At 48.6% G+C, this 13,372-nt stretch overlaps 1 protein-coding gene across 1 annotated transcript in view; it reads right to left on the reverse strand.

The window, feature by feature from the left end:
* Positions 1-279: 279 nt before the first annotated feature.
* Positions 280-13,372, reverse strand: part of YES1 (YES proto-oncogene 1, Src family tyrosine kinase) — a 64,393-nt gene continuing 51,300 nt past the window's right edge. Inside the window, exons 5-12 of the mRNA XM_054179692.1 lie at positions 10,038-10,141; positions 8,793-8,942; positions 8,437-8,592; positions 7,431-7,610; positions 4,737-4,813; positions 4,239-4,392; positions 3,623-3,754; positions 280-2,497 (exon numbers count right to left, since the gene is read on the reverse strand). Of these exons, the coding sequence (XP_054035667.1) occupies positions 2,289-2,497; positions 3,623-3,754; positions 4,239-4,392; positions 4,737-4,813; positions 7,431-7,610; positions 8,437-8,592; positions 8,793-8,942; positions 10,038-10,141 (1,162 nt within the window). The 3' untranslated portion in view covers positions 280-2,288. The remainder of the gene's footprint in view (positions 2,498-3,622; positions 3,755-4,238; positions 4,393-4,736; positions 4,814-7,430; positions 7,611-8,436; positions 8,593-8,792; positions 8,943-10,037; positions 10,142-13,372) is intronic.

Raw genomic sequence — 13,372 nt, forward strand, 5'->3', positions numbered from 1 at the left:
CTGAAGCACTCTAGAAAAGCTCAGTAGGGCTCTGGGCAACCTGATCTAGTTGAGGATGTCCCAGCTGACTGCAGGGGGGTTGGACTGGATGAGCCTTGGAGGTCCCTTCTAACCCAGCCCATTCTGTGATTCTGTGTCCTTGTCACAGCAATAATGCACCACGGACTCAGCAGCTTGTATGGAAGAACAGGAAGAGCATTCACAGAGGGTAAAGCCAGACTCAAAACTCAGGGGAGCTTTATTGCCCTCAGCACATAGGATGCTGTGCTGTGCTCCCTCCCCAGCTTCCCCTGCTGAAAGAAGCAAGATGCAATCAAGGAGAGATTTATTTTGAACCAATTCTGCAAAACAGTTTGACAATGCCAGACTTTATAAAAATACTCAGTTACATCATTAAACTTATTCCTATTCATATAAAAAGCGTGAATGTGAATTTTAAACTCTGTTAGAGTAAGAACCACATCAAGGTCTTTGAGTGAAACAAGTTTTCATCAACAAAGAAACTCTCCTGGAGAAGTCTTCCAACCCCCCAGCGTCCCCACCGCGGCCGGGCACCCATTAGTGTTTTATTCTCTCTGTACAAGGAACTGCCACAGCCAGCAGTGCAGAACCCAAACCATGCCAGTGGCACCCTGGGCATTTGTTTTCTTCTAACTATTAATAGCTAAATTCATATGATTGTGTTATTCATTTTAAAATACTTAGAAAAAGGAAAGTTCTGTGTACTTCCGAGTTGGGATCTGGGGTTTTGGTGTTGGTTTGGTTTGTCTTACATAAAGCCCTTTCAAAAGTGGATAAGCAGAGAGGCCTGGGGATGAGAGATGAGGAGGGGAAAGAACACCGAGGGCACTGCTCTGCCAAAGGTCTGCTTGGTAGCTGGACTCAGTGTGGTCTAAACATGGTCAGTACCCAGACTGTATCCTTTCACCTGCTGACCAGGTTTACACTGACAATCTGAATGCCAACCTGACAGCTAAGTAAGTTTAGTGTTTCAAAATTAGAGATACAGAAGCTTGCTCAGGAAGCCAAGAGCCTCATGCAAACAGCTGAGTCTCTGACACGCTGCTACTGCTTGGGGTGGCAGCAGCCAGAGCCTCGGCCTGGATGCAGTGCCAGCGGCTGCCCACCCCACGGCAGGTGGGCAGCATTAAATATCTTTTATAGCTTTCATTTGTCAACTTTCACATTTTCCCCTCTTCATTTTCAGTTAAATAATTCTGTAGGGAGGCAGAAGTGGGAAGAGCAACTGTGTGTAACTGTGTCTGAACAAAAGTGCAATCAAATCCCTGAACCAGTGACAGCCAGCAGGCCTGGTCCTCACCCCTGCTGACTCCTGTGAGCCACACACAGCACCACATGCGGCTGGCAGAGGACTACAAGGTAGCCATTTACCAGCTCCAGTCTTGCTTTCCTGGTGAGCTTTGCTCAGGGCCTCTTCCCATACAAAAGCTCAGCCTTGGGTTGGGGCTTAACAGATTAAAGGCTTTCCCCTCTGCTTGTATTCCACAGCTCTAAGCTCCAATATCTCACACTTCAGCAACACCAATCAGGAAAATATTTTCTCACTTTCTAGTTCCCTTCATTGTTCTGAATTAGTTACACAGAAACCCAGGAAACTCTCCTGCCCCTTTCCAGTTCTGTGAACACAAGCATGGACCTGAGCACCCTGCTCTGATGAGCTGCTGAGCTCTACCCTTCAGACCAGGGCTGTCGTTCACTGCTCCAATGTCTCTTTTAACCTGCCTGCCCTAATTAGGTTCATGCAACAGGAAGCTGAAAGACACAGCTCGGCTCAGACACAGCTCTGTACCACCTGATTGTTGGGAGGGGCTGGGGGACACACAGATCTAATTCTGAACACAGGGAATTTTAGAGAACTGGGATAGAATTGCTTGGTCCCACAAAGTTCTGCTTCAAAAACATCTTACACCAAGATCACTAATTCCAAACAATTCCCAAGTGTTGGGGAAAACCCCAGGGTTTGAAACATTGATTTTTCTGCTGCTGTTCACATCAACACCCATTTTCTACCCTGTATTTTCAGTAGGCTTCCTGTGGACCCTGAAAATAAGTTGGAGGAGAGGAAACAAAATAAACCCATGTCATTGGTAAAGGAGATCCTAACACTTCAGAAGTGGTTTTGTGCAACCGCATGATGAAATTCCAGTTTGCCATTAAGAGCATGCAAAGTAGCAAAGATTTCCTCTCCTTGGACTCCTTGCAGAGCTCAGGAATTCTTTGCAAGTCTGACATTTGGCAGATTTGTGCATGTTGTGAGCACTGCTGGCTTACAAATTGTCTCCAGGCTGGTACTGTGGTTCTGTAGCAGTAAAGTAGTCCTCCAGGAAAGACTGTATGTACTCAAATGTTGGTCTCTCATCAGGGTCCTTCTTCCAACAGAGTTTCATTAGCTCATGGAGGGACTCCGGGCAGCCTTGTGGGCAAGGCATCCTGTAGCCACGTTCCACTTGTTCCAGAACTTCCCTGTTCACCATCCCTGAAAGGAAAACCCTTTGAGCTGCGAGTGACGGTGAGCAAAGAACAGTTTCACCAAGGCTTTCAAGGGGCTCTCCAGCCACCATGCACATCAATCTACCCTGAGAAAATCATTAAGGAGGGGGTTTTCACATTCAGCATTAAATACACTGTCTGAAGTTTATTTCATTACTCTTGGTACAAGGGCTTCCTCCAGACTTGGTTCTTCTTTCATTTCTCTGCTTTCTCATTTGTGTGCTTCCCCACTGCCTTGGCCTTGTCCTCTGGACAAGGAGTCTCAAGCACTGCCTTCTCCCTGCCTTAGGTTCCACTAAAGAACCACTTAATTTGAAATCAGGCCAAGAAAAAGGCATTTTATAACTAACAGAAGTGCCTTAGACACTCCAGCCACAGCAGCATACCTGGTACATGTGTTACACATGTTTAGGGTCCAGAACTGCTCTAGCAGCTTCACTCCACTGATGCTCCCTGTAGCTTGGCAGTGTGTCCAAAGTAAGAATTTCAGGAACAGACACAGAAGATCATAAGGATACCCACACTAATGTGACATTCATGATCAGGCACATTTGCAAACGCTGCTATCTTACAACAGCCTGGAGAAGAGAAGGCTGTGGGGAGACCTAATAGCAACCTTCTAGTACCTGAAGGGGCTACAAGAAGGCTGCAGAGACTGTTTGCAAAGGCCTGCAGGGACAGGACCAGGAGCAATGGCTGCAAACTAGAGCAGAGCAGATTGAGATTGGATGTGAGGAACAAGTTCTGCACCCGGAGGCTGCTGGAACACTGCAACAGGCTGCCCAGGGAAGTGGTTGAGGCTCCATCCCCAGAGCTGTTCAAGGTGAGGCTGGACAGGGCTCTGGGCAACCTGACCTAGTGGAGGATGTCCCTGCTGAGTGGATGGGAGGTTGGTCTGGATGACCTTTGGAGAACCCCTCCAACCCAAACCATGCTTTATAACTAAAACACTTTATGACTAAAACGAAGCATCTTTGAACAAGGCACCAGTGTCATGTGACTAAGTTTCTGTCTCTGCTGTGGACTGAATGAAGGCAAAAAGTACAAAAGGTAATTTCAGAAGCACAGAGTGAAGGCAAGGAAAGGGAAAAGTGTGGAGCTCTGCCCTCACCTGGGTATGGCACTCTGCCCTTCGTCACCAGCTCTGTCAGCAGAATGCCAAAGGACCACACGTCCGACTTGATTGTAAAGCGCCCGTAGAGGGCTGCCTCTGGGGCAGTCCACTTGATGGGAAACTTGGCTCCTGCAGACAGGGAGAGTGCTGCACTCAGAACAATTCACATCCTGCTTCACTGACAGAACTCCAGCTGCTCTTCTCTCTTAGTATCATCTCAGACTGGAAAGCAGCTTTCAGTTAGGGCAGCAATTACTGGCTACAGCTTCTGGGAGCAGCCAAGACCCCCTGGGCTCTTCATTCCGTTTCCATAAGTGGCTTTCCAGAATCTGCTGAGCAACTTCCCTGCAATTCCAGCTCTCCTCAAACTGCAGAGAGTTTGATCCCTCCAGAGTATCTAAACAAGGTTTTATTAAAACATAGCCAAAGTGCTGGATAATTCTGAAGGTTAAGAAGTTGACTGAAATGGCAGTGCTGTGAGTGGGACAGCTGACCCCAGCTGCAAGCCACACACAGGTGCTCTGCTCATGCAGCTGCAGGTACTGCTCAGTGGGACAGCTCTAAGCAATCTGACAGCAACTGGTTACTTATGCAGTAAATAAATCAGCCTTACCTTGCCTTGCAGTGTACTCATTGTCCTCTATTAACCTTGCCAGCCCAAAGTCTGCTATCTTACACACCAGATTGTCTCCTACAAGGATGTTGGCTGCCCGCAGGTCCCTGTGGATGTAGTTCATTCTTTCAATGTAAGCCATGCCATCAGCAATCTTAAAAATAAAGTTTTTATTAAAGATTATTTTCCATGCCTCTATCCATGTCTCCCAAACATCAAGCTGTACCTCTTCATCTTAGCTCCATTCTAATGGGAACAGTCTAGAGAGTATAGCAGAGCAAGAGCCCGGGCCAGCACTGATTAGAGCCTCTGGCTATAGAGAAGCTGCTAACTGGGAACTAGACTCTCTCCTCCTGTCAAACTCCAAACCCACAAGAGGTGTAAGAGAGAGCAGTACACAGCAGCCAGGGCCTTCAGCATGTATGTTTAGCTGCATCTCAGATAGCTTTAGGTCTCTTCTCTAAGCACAAAACAGTTTTCTTGGCTCACACACTGTACCTGAGCAGCCATGTCAACCAGCTGGGGCAGTTTTAAGTATTTCCCTTCTCCCTCTTTGAGGAAGTCTAGCAAGCTGCCTGTAAAAGACAACACATTTGGGGGAAAACAGATTAATGGAAAATAACAAAGCATTAATTTGACCTGAAAATATGAGTAAGATCATTTTTGCCCTAAACATAAAGATTTACACTGCTCTCCCCAAACCTGGCCCTGAACAGAGCACACAATGGCCATGCCTGCACTTGCCTCTGCCCTGGGGACCAGCGAGAGCCTTATCCAAGCGTTGTGGAATCCAGTTAAGTAATTCAGGGAACTGAGCACTGACAGAACAGACCTCAGCTGGATGGCAATGTGTTTGGAAGGATTTGGAATATTTCTGGAAGGATTTTCCCCAAAATTCCTTGTGTCAACACCCTTCCTAGTCAGGGAGATTTATAAATGAAGAACAAAAGTCCTCCTCCTATTTACTTCATTTTTAAGGACAGCTCCAAATCTCTACAAGAGTAACGACCATGAAATTCTGACTTTTATCTTGTTGGTTTTTACTTCCTTACAGGGAAAAGCAAAAGTCTCTTTCAGTCTTCATCTTATCATCTCCCACACGTGTGTCCAGCATGCTCCAACAGGAGAAGTGTCTGAAATCAGTTCCAAGGCCCTGTGCTCCTTTCAAGACAGTCCCCCGGACATGCATGGCCCCATTTGCTCTCTGACAGAAGCCTTCCCTACAGGTGCCATAAGGCTACAGGGACATCACCTCCTTCTGCAGAAGACAAATGAGAACTAACCAGCCTCATCACAGGTAAAATCACAGAGACACAATTACAAATGTGGTGATGGTGGGGAAAGTGCAGAGGACTGATGGCTGCAGCTGTGAATGAGACACTGACACGGGCTGAGTCACTGTGGCAAGCCAGGCCCACACTGCTGCTGCTGTTTGCTGCCTGTGTCTACACAGGCCTTTTCCTGGATTGGTTCCTGAGCTTAAAGGGCTGAAGAGGAGCAAAGATTTCACACTGACCTCTGGCACTCTGTTCATACTGACAAACGTTTCGGTGCTGCCCTTACCCACCTCTATTCCTCACCAACAGAGAAAGAAAAAGAAAAGGGAAAGAAAAAAACCATTTACTCTACTGACTTCCAAGCATGACAAAGAGGTTTGCTTCTTTCTTTGGGTTACATGTGAGGAAGTTTCCAAGTGTACTCAGAGGCTCCCAAAGGCATTTTGAATCCATAGCTGAGAATCATGCCACAACTCTTCCAACTCTTTGCAAGGTAATGTCCCAGCCCCAGGTTTAATCTTTCCTTTTTCTTAGGTCCTATAAAGCGTATCTTTTATTCCTGATTGCTTTGCCAAACCAGCTGGATGAGCCATGGAAAGAGGTCTGCCATGGAAGCTTTAAGCTCTGACAGAGAGAGTGTCCAGTGTTGTTTTGCAGCAGTAATAACACTGAACTGGTTTTTCATGTTTTCTATTCCTTTTTACCTTTTCAAACTTCTACAACACTTCAAACTCCCAATCTAATAGGGAAAAAACACAGGCAGCCACTCTCTTGGACTGTAACATCATTTTTGTTTCTTACCAGGAGAGTAAACTTCCTCTGAGATAAACCGAAGGCTGCATATTAAAAACTCTACTAAGTGATTTTCAAGTCTGCTGCTCTGTACCACTACCATACTTAGGATGTTTACCTCTGTATCCAGCCTAAAGCTCTAAGTATCTGTTTTGGTAGCAGGGAGAAGTGATACAGAGTTAGGGAAGAAAGATGAAAGACTGAAACCAAGGAGACAAAGGAGAAAGCCCAGGAGAAAAAACCCAACACTTCAACCTTAAAAACATTTACTATTACACTGCTTGGAAAAAAACCCAAACTGGGAAAAAACCTAAGGCCAACTGACTCTGCTGCTGTGAGGAGGATCTGGCTGCAGGCATCATTCTCATAGGATTTCACCCAACTTAAATCTAACAGGCAGGACATGCTAGAAAATGAGGAGAAAACCCCAATCCTGTAGCTGGAAGAGTAGCCAGTGAGAGATGTGTCTCTGTTGCACCACTGTTGTGAGGGCAGCTGCTGGACTAGTGCAGAGTGCAGGATTCCTTAGCTGACCAATTCCCTAGCTGCACAGAGCAAACCAATCACATTCCATGGGAGCCAAGAGCACCCTCCTCACATTGGCACCCTTTGACTGGATCGTGCTGCAAGGACACCTCCTGGGCATGCTGGGAAAAGGTTTTAGCTTATATATGTGGTTGTAGTTTACTGAGTAAGGGAGTTATAACAAAGAGTATAGAATCAGCCACTCTTGAGCAATAGTTACTCTTAGGTTAGAGATCTTATCTGTTAAGGGCTTCTGGGACTTCTGCTGTAAGTGGGACTCTAAGACTGTAATGCTGTGGACTGTACAACACAGCAACAAAGGACTTCTGGGAGAACTTCTGAGATTCTCTGCCCTCTGCCTTTCTGGAACCTCACTGCTATACAGCAACAGTGTTTGTGCCTTCATTTGTCACTCAATGGCCCCTGTACCAGGGGCTAGAGGAAAACCAACAGTCCTCCCCCCGTGATCTAGCTCAGAACTGCATTCCTTGCTTCAGCTGAACCCGAGCTACCCCTGACCCTTACATCAGCTTCACTTGGACTTAGCTGCTGGGACCCTAAACACTCTCTCCAATCTCAGGAGTGTCCTGCCACACACCTTTTGTCATGAACTCAGTGACGATGTAGATGGGCTCCTCCGAGACCACGGCGTAGAGCGGGACCAGCTTGTCGTGCCGCAGCTTCTTCATGATCTGCGCCTCCTGCAGGAAGGCCTCTGGCATCATGGTGCCAGGCTTCAGCGTCTTGATCGCTACCTTCGTGGTTCCGTTCCATGTCCCTAGAGAATCAAATCAGATTTTACTCTCCCCTAGAGCAAATTAGAGAGATTTCCTGCTGAAATCTTTACTGGTTGCTTCTCTTTAGTGAGCTGCCAGCACCAACTGGAACTGTGGTGCAACCATCTCTGCCTCGCGCGACCCGCCGGAACCGGTGCCTTCGCTCTGCGCTTGGCTCTCTTCCATTGTTCATTTGTCAGGGGAGCTTCTCCTGCCTCTCTGCTCTGCCCTGGTGAGACCACATCTGGAGTACTTTGTCCAGTTCTGGGCTCCCCAGTTCAAGAAGGACAGGGATAGACTAGAGAGAGTCCAATGGATGATGAAGGGACTGGAACATCTGTGTAACGTGGAAAGACCGAGAGCCCTGGGGCTGTTGAGTCTGGAGAGGAGAAGGCTGGGAGGGATCTGATCAATGTCTCTCAATAGCTGAGGGCTGGGGGTCAGGAAGAAGAGGCCAGCCTTTTTTTCAGTAGTGTCCTGTAAGAGGACAAGGGGCAATGGATACAAACTGGGACCCAGGAAATTCCACCTCAACATGAAGAGAAACTTTTCTACTGTGAGGGTGCCGGAGCCCTGGAGCAGGCTGCCCAGAGAGGTTGTGGAGTCTCCTTCTCTGGAGACTTTCAAGATCCTGCTGGATGTGTTCCTATGTGACCTACCCTAGGTGACCTTGCTCTGGCAGAGAGGTTGACTGGGTGATTTCCAGAAGTCCCTACCAAGCCCTATCATTCTGTGGCTCTGATCAGGATCTCTTTTCAGATCCCAACACTGATTTACTCACAACACTACCAAAACATTCACTTGAAAGCAGTCACATGAAGCTCTTACCCATCCATACTTCACCAAAGCAGCCTTGGCCCAACTTTACTTCCAGCCTCAAAGATTCTCTAGGGATTTCCCAGGCATCTTTTGCTAGTCCCTGTGTCTGTGGTTTCACAGTGGGACACACAGTTGTCAGCTTGTGACATAGCCCATCAGCATGTTCTAGAAGATGGAAAAAATAAGCTTTGTTGCTGTGACTGTACCAAAGTAACATCCTCATGCTGATAAAAGGAAGCAGTCCCTCAGTCTTTGTTAAGATAAAAGAAATGTCAGAATGGTGAATTCGAACAATAAGCTCCACATGCAGTTTTTTCTTCCTGATAGGCACAGAGTGGCCTTGGGACACCAGAGCTTGGGCTTACCTCTGTAGTGTTTCACCAGCTTCTGGAGAGACTCAAACTGTGCTCTGGTTGTGATGTAGTATCCACCATTGTCAAGTTTTCTGATCTTGTAGTGTTTCACATTATCACCTCTGACCTCATCCCAGTCACGTATGGAGAGGGAATAAGCACCTAGGAAACAAAGCATCCCTGGTTCTTCACCAGAAATTAAACCCCACACCTAGCATATGCCCCCCAGCACCACACACAGACAGGGTGCACAGGAAGACACAGTGGGACAGACAGAAAAATGCTCCTGTCCACCTTGGTGGGGGGGATGAGGGATTGGGGAATGGCAGAGAGAAGAGACACAGATGATCAACACAGACCAACACAGACCAACACAGATCAACACAGACCAACACAGACCCACACAGACCAACACAGATCAACACAGACCCACACAGACCAACACAGATCAACACAGACCAATACAGATCAATACAGACCAACACAAACACAGACCAACACAGATCAACACAGACCCACACAGACCAACACAGATCAATACAGATCAACACAGACCCACACAGACCAACACAGATCAACACAGACCAATACAGATCAATACAGACCAACACAAACACAGACCAACACAGATCAACACAGACCAACACAGACCCACACAGACCAACACAGACCCACACAGACCAACACAGATCAACACAGACCCACACAGACCAACACAGATCAACACAGACCCACACAGACCAACACAGATCAACACAGACCAATACAGATCAATACAGACCAACACAAACACAGACCAACACAGATCAACACAGACCAACACAGACCCACACAGACCAACACAGATCAACACAGACCAATACAGATCAATACAGACCAACACAAACACAGACCAACACAGATCAACACAGACCAACACAGATCAACACAGACCAACACAGACCCACACAGACCAACACAGATCAACACAGACCCACACAGACCAACACAGATCAACACAGACCCACACAGACCAACACAGATCAACACAGACCAATACAGATCAACACAGACCAACACAAACACAGACCAACACAGATCAACACAGACCAACACAGATCAACACAGACCAACACAAACACAGACCAACACAGATCAACACAGACCCACACAGATCAACACAGATCAACACAGACCCACTCAGATCAACACAGATCAACACAGACCAACACAGACCCACACAGACCAGCACAGCCCCACCCAGCCCCACCCAGATACCTTTAGTGGTTTCACTCTCTCGTACTAAGAAGATCCCACGCTGGTTGCCAGGGTTCAGCAGCAGCCTTTCTGCATCCTTCCTGCCCATCTTACCAAAATACCACCTAGAGAGTGTTAAGGGAAACATGTGTAAGGAAGAGCTTGCTGTGCTTTGGCAAGGACAGAGAATCCAGGCTTAGCAATCCCAAGCCCTGCCAAGAGCCCAGGCACCCACCCCTCAGGCACTGCCAGGCATCCACACAATCGGCAGCCCGAGGAGCCCTACTCCGTCCCTCTCGCTGCGGCGCACGAAGAGCACACCTGCAGAGGCCCTGCCTGCAAGCACCACAGTGCAGCAGTGCACACTGAGCACCTGGCACTACCATCCTGCTCCTGGGTAAGGAGCTCACAGGCTCTGCTGAATCAGATCACCTTGCATCACACCCATCCCACACCGACCTTCTCTGCTCTGCTCTGTGTCACAGCAGCGCTGAATGCCTGGGGCTGTGCACATCCACCACAGGATTCCAGGGTGGCTCAGACTGGAAGGCATCCTCAGGAGGTGTCAGCTCCAGCTGCCTGCTGCAGGCAGGGTCAGCTGTGAGCACAGCCCTGCTTGCTCAGGGCATTGTCCATTGCAGGCTTGAAAAACCTGAAGGATGGACCCTGCAGAGTGAACCTGGGCAGCCTGGGTGCCTGCTTGGCTGAAAAGGGTTGAAAAGGTTTCTTCTTAGAGCCAGCTGCAGCTGGACAGAGAATCTGCTGCTTCACCTTCCACTGCCTCTCAATCTTCCCTGTGTCAGTGGAGGGATCAGCCCTTAGAAGCCTCCCTGTGGTAGGTATCACTGCCTCCTCCAGCAGCACCACTCCATCTCAGTCACATCACCGAGGCACCGATGGTTTAACTGCCAGCAGTCCTCTCACAAGAGGAGCTGCTTCTTTTATGTTCCCAGTGTCCTCCTGCTGAGGAGCAGCCTGCACATAGCTCTCTTCTCAGCCAGGCATACTTTTAAGATCCATCTCCCAGGGCACCTCTAGACTTTGCAGTAAGTCTTTATTTCTAACTACATCTTCCTTTGGCTGCATGCCTCAGAAGTGATGCAGAGTGTAAAAGTCAAACATTTTTGGCACCATCCTATCACCAAGCAAAGCTGGCCCCCTAAGTGTGGGGAGAACCAGCACTGGGAACTCTTGCCAAGAGAAGGGGGGATCCTCCTGTGGGGCTCTGCAATCACTTGGGAGTTTGAAACTTTTGAAACTTATCCTCATTCCTGACTGCATTTGCAATTTGACTGCTGGAGTCACTCACTTTGTCCCTCTCAAAGAACAGGGAGTCTTGTGGGCCAAGACTGTAAAAGGCAAGAGGCCCCAAGTCGGTTAATGTCCAAACACCCCTTCCTTCAAGCTCAAGATAGGTGTACTCCTTTGAGCTAACAGTGCAGTGAAGGAGGAATGAAACCTGTATGGATGTGCTAGAAAAGATCATAGGAAAGAAGTTCACAGGATGTGGAAAAAGGAACAGGTCACTTGGGAGAATGATGGGAACCTTGGCAGGGTGTGTAGGGATGCAACAAGGAAGAGCAAAGCTCTGCTGGAATTAAACCTGGCAAACAAAGGAAAAGAGAACAAGAAGGGCTGCTGCAAATCCATCCGTGGTGAAAGGAAGAGCAGGGACAATGTGGTCCCACTGATGAATGAGGTGGAGCCCTGGTGACAGAGGCTGCAGAATGTCACCTTTGTTTCAGTCTTTGTTGCTAGGACCAGCCCTCAGGAATCCCAGATCCCGGAGGTAAGAGAGAAAGCCTGGTGGAAGGAGGAGTCTCCAATGGTCAGTGAAGTTAGAGATCATTTGGGTAAACTGAATATGCACAGATCCATGCACCCACAGGTGCTGAGGGAGCTGCTGCTGATTTGCTCTACCACTCTCCATCATTCTTGAAAGATCATGGAGCATGGGAGAGGTGCCTGAGGGCTGCAGGAAAGTCAGTGGCACTCTAACTCTTCAAAAGGGGCAAGAAGATTCAGGGAACTGCAGAGCAGTCAGCTTCAGCTCCATCCCTGGAAAGGTGGTGGAGCAGCTCCTTCTGGAGGTTATCTTTAAGCACATGGCAGAAAAGGTTATCAGGAATAGCCAGCAGGCACTGCCCAAGGGGCACTGGTGTTTGACCAAGCTGAGAGCCACACGATAGGGTGACTGAATGGGAGATGCAGGCAGGGCAGTGGATGTTGCCAGCCTTGACTTCAGCAGGGCTTTGGACACTGTCTCCCATAACATCCTCACAGACAAGCTCAGGAAGTGGGGGTCAGAGGAGTGGGCAGTGAGGTGTGTTGAGAGCTGGCTGAAGGATAGAGCACAGAGGGCTGTGAGTGCAGTCGGAGACCTGTGGCCAGTGGTGTTCCGCAGGGGTCAGTGCTGAGTCCAGTCTTATTCACCACCCTCAGCAAGTGGCTGAAGGGATGTGTTTGTGATACCAAACTGGGAGGAGTGGCTGACAGCCCACTGGGCTGTGGCCATGCAGCAGGAGAGGTGGGTGAAGGGGAACCTCATGAGCTTCAGCAAGGATAACTGTAGAGTCCTGCACATGGGGAGGAGAACCACAGAGTGCCACGGGGTGGTGACTGCAGGCACTTCTCATTAGCAGAGCCAGCTGAGAGCAGCAGCAACACATAAAAGTCTCAGCTTGAGACTCAGGAAACAACTTGGGCACTTATCCCAGAAGTGTGGCAGCAAACAAGACAGAGCACACAGACCAGTGGGCAGGGAACTGCCTGCTGGCAGTGCCAGGCCTGGGTTTTGAAGCAAGAGCTGTGGGGGTCTGTGTTGCAGGTACAGTAAATGCAATGAATCCCTTGGAACAAGTCTCACTTTGAACTGCACCTCCACTCACAGCTCCCACATAACCTGCTGTGATTCTGTGGGGTGCTCTGGGATCTCTGCAAAGGAGGAAGGTGCCCAAAGCAAGATCATTCACCAAGTCACATCAGTCCTTAGCATACCTCACAATGCTGTCAGCCAGGAGCTGCAATGGACTTCCAGTGTGGGGTGCAGCAGGGACACCAGCTACTGCTGCTGCTTAGTGCTAGACTGAGGCAAGCAGGGGGTGCCTGGGGTGAAATTCTTTACTGTGAGGGTGGCAGAGCACTGAACAAGCTGCCCAGAGGTGGTGGAGTCTCTGTCTCTGGAGGCAATCAAAATCTGCCTGGATGCATTCCTGGGTGATTTACTGTAGGTGATCTCCTCAAACAATGGGGTCTGACTAGAAGATCTTCAGAGGTCCCTTCCAACCCCTACCATGCTGTGATTCTGTGACGAGCAGGAACTGTGCACACAAAGGCTTTTTATAGAGTGTAAGATG

Source organism: Dryobates pubescens, chromosome 3, assembly GCF_014839835.1.
Source record: "Dryobates pubescens isolate bDryPub1 chromosome 3, bDryPub1.pri, whole genome shotgun sequence".
NCBI classification, from domain to species: domain Eukaryota; kingdom Metazoa; phylum Chordata; class Aves; order Piciformes; family Picidae; genus Dryobates; species Dryobates pubescens.